At 32.7% G+C, this 5,562-nt stretch overlaps 1 protein-coding gene across 1 annotated transcript; it reads right to left on the bottom strand.

Moving 5' to 3' along the window:
• Window positions 1–927: 927 nt before the first annotated feature.
• Window positions 928–4,011, bottom strand: LOC111616141 (uncharacterized protein CG5098-like). Its single transcript, XM_023357565.1, has 2 exons — window positions 3,879–4,011; window positions 928–3,807 (listed from the first exon to the last, which is right to left on the bottom strand). The coding sequence occupies exons 1-2, from the start codon at window positions 3,879–3,881 to the stop codon at window positions 943–945; spliced, it is 2,868 nt and encodes a 955-aa protein (XP_023213333.1). The 5' UTR covers window positions 3,882–4,011; the 3' UTR covers window positions 928–942.
• Between the last annotated feature and the right edge of the window lie 1,551 nt (window positions 4,012–5,562).

Below are 5,562 nucleotides of genomic sequence, written 5' to 3'. Positions count from 1 at the left end.
TTCTATTGTCAGACCTAGATATATTGATAATTCAACTAATCAACTTCATATTAGAAAGCCTCATAGTTGTAAATGAAAGCAAGCAATTATTTATTGTAACATTGTCACAATGCGGGGATGTAATTTTTAATCATATTTTTAATTTATTTAATTTAAAATATATGCTCTNGTCATCCTGCTGGTCTAATTTAAGCTTAAGTCCAAAAGGGTTGTTGTTCACAATCTGAAGAACGGTGTTCAGATCCGGCTTGGACTTCCAAATGATAAGAATGTCATCAACATAGCGCGTATAGAGAACGATTTCCGCGTTGAAGGACTGTAATACTTGGTTATCCAGTTTTCTTACAATTAATTCGCAGAGGTCTCCAGAGAGGGGGGCTACCCATAGGTACTCCCCTTTCTTGAAGATAGATTCGTTGGTTGAAGGCGAATTAAGAAGGCCTATTAAGAAGGCCGAAAACGTTTGTACTCCAGTTAATAAGGCTAGAAATTAGTGAGAAAGGTTTTGTGCCGTTAGTCTTGCCAATATTTGTTTTATTTTGTGAGAAAAGAGCAATGATATCTGTTTATTTTATCAATTTGATCTTTCTGAAGTAAAAGATGTATAATTTTTATTTGCTGGAATTTAAATTCATTTTAAAACTTTACAAAGTGTACAGTACCTTGTTTCTAAAACTTTTCCAATTATTTCTTATGATTAAAATTTGTATTTCATTCCAATATAACCAACACACACTACTCATGTTCATCAAATACATTACAATGCTACAAAACACACATTTACCTACCAACCAATCTAATTTTCTTTATTTTGATCTTTAAAGTCACACTTTGTCCTATATGCGAGATCATCTTATATGCGAGTAAATACAGTAATATTAATATACTAGTGAGAATAGATTAAAATTTATTTTTAACAGTTTTATAATAATAATAATTTAATTAATTAATTTTAACCTTAATTATTAATTTTATAATTATGATTACCTGCTTTGATTTTTTGGACATTGACGTTTTTATAAATTCTTCAACAAGTTCAGATCGTTTCCTCTTTGATCTAACCTTTCGATTTAACGCTGCATTTTTACTAGTAACAGCAGCATCTTTCTGCACATTTTTCACATTATCTGCTGGTGCTGAACAGTTTGAAGGCATGGTTAAATTATGTTCCTCTTTGAAATAATATGGACCAAATAAATCTCCTAAATTGCGATAGTGACTACCTTTTTGACATAATGCACAAACCCACGTTTTATCTTTTGTGAATGCATCATAAAGTGGAGATAATGTACTGGTATGTCCTACTCCCAACTTTTTATGTAAGTTATTTCCTGTATGAAAATCCCTCTTTTGTTTTTGATACTTTACATATTTTTCTTCTTCTTTAGGTGCTACATTTACAACAGTTATGGAAAGGGGTTTGTCTCTGGTCCCGACAACATGAACATGAGGTCCACTAAATCCTTTATTTTTTTTCTTTTGATCTGTTTCTTTTGTATCAACAACTTCACCCTTTTTTCGTTTCTTTTTATCTGACTTATCGCTTTGAGATTTAGGTTTATTCTTACTTCCAAATGGACGACCTCGTTTTTTCTTTGGAGGACTATCAGAACTTCGAGAACGAGATGGAGTATGATCATCATTTGTTGTATCTGAAGATTCCTTTATTGTAAACTTTTCTTTGGAAGTATTTTTGGATTTTTTATTTAATTTTGATTCATCAGATGGTGTATTTTCACTTAAAGGGATAATTAATGATTCAGATGTTGCTTTTAATGGAGCAGAAGTATTTACAATACTAGATTCTTTTGACATGCTTTCATCAGATCTTTCATCAGATGGGGAAGGTCCGACATATAAATCTGGATGTTTCCAACTTTCTTTTTTTTCCTCTTTTCCCAAGAAATTACTAATTCCAAAATCTCCAAATTTTTGTGTTGCTAATGGTATTTTATTATCATGTATTTTATTTGTGCAGTTTTCAGAACTCTCTTTCTCATCACTACTATCACTGTCATTTTTTTCATTCCCATCATTAGACACTTCTGTATTTAAATTTTCAGATAATTCTATAGTTTTATGAATATTTTTGATATCTTTCCTTATCCATATTAAATTACACTGTGTACTTGTTCGTTGAGATGAAAGTCCCGCTAAAGAATTTTGCTTGGAAAAAACTAAAGTATTTTCCTCTGATAAATGTTCCTTTTCTTCTATATCATGACTATCATCACAGGATTCATTATTATTCCATTTTGGTGATGCACAGTTCAGGGTATTTTGTAAATAACTGTCATTATCACCACAATTAGAAGCAGGTCCATTTGAAACAGATATTTCTTGTATAACTAAATTTCTTTTATTAGATAAAATAGTTTTACTTTTTAATTGTTTTTCAACAACAGTCTCTTGTGGTGAATTACAAAAATCTGAATCATCATCATCATCATTGCTTATTTTTTTATTCTTGAATGAAGTAATTGCTGTAGGCTTGATTTCATTTGTGGAACAATCTTCTCCTACTGAAAATTTTTTATTCCAATTTATGCAGTTTTCTTTAGAATCGGAAATTTCAATTTTTTTCTGAATTAATTTATCTTTTGAATCTTGCAAAGAATTTGATGTTGTTTCATCAACATCAATTTCCTGTTCTCCATTTATGATTTTATCTTTTGAAACTGAATTGAGTTTTTCACTATTTACTTCTGCACTAGATGTATGCTTAACTTCTCCATTTTGTTGATTAACAATTATATTTTCAGTACAGGATGAAGTTCTAGAGTCATTACTAGTAGAACTATTTGATACAGAATCAGGAGCAGATGAATATGTGGGCGTTGCAGGTGTTGACATACGTGCACTTGATGGAGTACAGAGTCGATTTTGATCTAAGTTATAGTAAGTTGGATATGGTGATCCTGGATTACTTCCAGCTAATTGTTCAACTGAAGAGAAATAACACCTAGTTGTTTGAGGATTATTGTGAGAATTTGGTACTTCATAATTAACTCTTGTCATTGGAGATTCATTTGTATCAGTTTCTAACATAACCATTTTTTGCAATGACTGTAAAGGATCAGATCCTGACTGATTTATAGTCTGACAATTACTACTTGATGGAGACGCAACCTTTACTTGTGATGTTTGATGTGAAGTAGCAGATGTTGAAGCATGATGAGGAGAAGGAGTTGTTGGAGGTGGAGAAAAAGGCTGATTATGTCCTGGTGATCTTGCATGATTTGGAAGAGGAGATGGTGTAGCACGTGGAGAATGAAGCAAACTTGGGCTTGGTATTTGAGTTTGAGACCAGGAATGAGGAGATTGATTAGGGGAGGTTCCAACAGGCAAAGACCGATAATGATGATGAGTTGGTACAAGAGATGAAGTTGCTGTACTGCTAACAACCCCATGTGGAGGTGAACGCAAAGATGGAGGAGGCATATGTGGGGAATTAACAAGCATTGTTGGACGTGGAGAAGACTGACTAAAATTCTGTATTAAATCACTATTTCCACTGTTTCCACTATCTACCCAAGCTGTTTTTACTTGCTGTACATTACGATTTCCATTGCTGAACATGTTACGGCGATTGCTGTATATATCTTGAGTTTGAGTCCCAAAATGTGCTTGTGGTGCTGAAGCATATGGTCCCAACTGATGACCAGTGCCATATACCATACCTGAGTGCATCTGATGATTCCCGTGACTGTTATATTGATGAGTATGAGCTTGTGGAGATATTGGATGAGGACGATATGGAGACGAAGGCTGATAGGATGGATAACTATTAGAATGGCAATGAGAGTTCTGCAAAATTACAAAATATTTTAAGATTTACAAATTGAAAATATTTATTAATGACATAATATTTTATTTACCATTTGGTTTTCATATTGTCGTTCAGAATAATTTATTCCTGCTCCAATTAAACCTATTATAAAAAATTAGGAAATTAAAAGTTGAGTTTACTATGGATTAATGAATATCCTGACTAATAATAATCTATAAACATCAATGTAAATAATTAAAATTCACAAATACATAATTAATTTAATCTGACTGACTAACTTCAATGATCAAGTATGTCAAATTAATATTGTTATTCTATTTGTCTTTTTCCATAAAGCAGACACAATAAATACTTTTACAGCAATCATTTTATAAAACAAAACATTATTTGGCTTAAGAAGCTTTCTTCAGGTTTAACTGCTGAAATTGAATAGAGATTATATTTCAGCAATAGAAAACAATATTTATGGTGTCTGCTTTATGGTGATTCATCTCAGATCCAACTTGGACATTGTTATTACTATTTATGTTTTACTATAAAATTAATCAAAAATTATAACCAGGGCTGTGGAGTCGCATAAAAATCTACCGACTCCAACTAAAACACCAAAACTCAGCCCTGATTATAACATTAATATAATACAATTTTAATTCTGAATATGGTTTAGTAACTTTATTAGTCAAATTATATAATCAAAAATATATGCTAATCAAATAATTTTGGCCCTATAAACCTATTGTCCAGTGTTGGTAATATATACACTGCACGAATGTTTATGGGCTCCTCCTGAGTCCTGCTTCAGGTGAATCACGTTGTTTCGTTGATAGAACACAATTACACAAAAATAAAAATTCGAATGCCCATTAAAAAATAAACAAAATCCAATGTTCACTAAAAATCAAACTAATTTAAAAAATGGAGCACATTAGAGTGCTTTCTTTAACAGTACAAACAAGCTTGGTCAAGCTGATCTGATAGCACGCTCCACAAAAGCGAATCAAATATTAATTTTGTTTAAATTTTATAAATTCTTGGAATCAAGTAGTTGTTGCACCTGTGTGTGGATATGCACAATAAATGGATTGAACAGTACATAACACTTAGGCAACAAAAGTGAAGTCATTGCACATGCACATCTGACATTTTAGCACATTTTAGCAGAAAGGGGATGAAGACTCGGAACTACCCATGGGTATTGCCCAAGGGTGAAGATTAAAGAAAAGTAGTAGTAGAGTAGAGATGAAGGTGAAATAAAAGTGAGATAGGAAAGATGGTGAAAGGGGAGATTCATGGCGTCCGCGTTGGCTTTTATTTTCAAAATAAAAAGTGTAGTTTTTACAAAATCATGCACATCTGACAAACAGATAAAAGTCCTAACATAAGCACTTTACCACTATAGTGGAGAATGCTAAAAACAGAATAAAACACCGTCTGTCAGTATGGGCATGCACAAGAGGTCCTACAACAACTAACAAACAGCAGCTCAGGTTTGTCCAGGGCCTGCCAAGCTGGACATATACAGTGGTACCTCAAGATACGAACGCCCCAGCATATGAAATTTTCAGGATACGACATGAAATTTGAACATATTTTTGCTCCACGATACGAACAAAAACTCACCATACGACGTTACATTAGTTCGCAGCGCCAATTTTTATTCACTTCTGTTCATTGGTCTCAGTCCGCGTTTGCTTCGTCGTGGAAGGATCTCGATAAAGGAAATCTTCAGGTATTATCAGAAAGTGACTGATTTTATTGAAAATAAACATCCC

The sequence above is a fragment of the Centruroides sculpturatus genome, unplaced genomic scaffold (genome assembly GCF_000671375.1).
Source record: "Centruroides sculpturatus isolate CEXI.00-Female unplaced genomic scaffold, Cexi_2.0 scaffold2901, whole genome shotgun sequence".
Classification (NCBI taxonomy): Eukaryota; Metazoa; Arthropoda; class Arachnida; order Scorpiones; family Buthidae; genus Centruroides; species Centruroides sculpturatus.
This window is presented reverse-complemented; position numbering and strand designations above follow the sequence as displayed.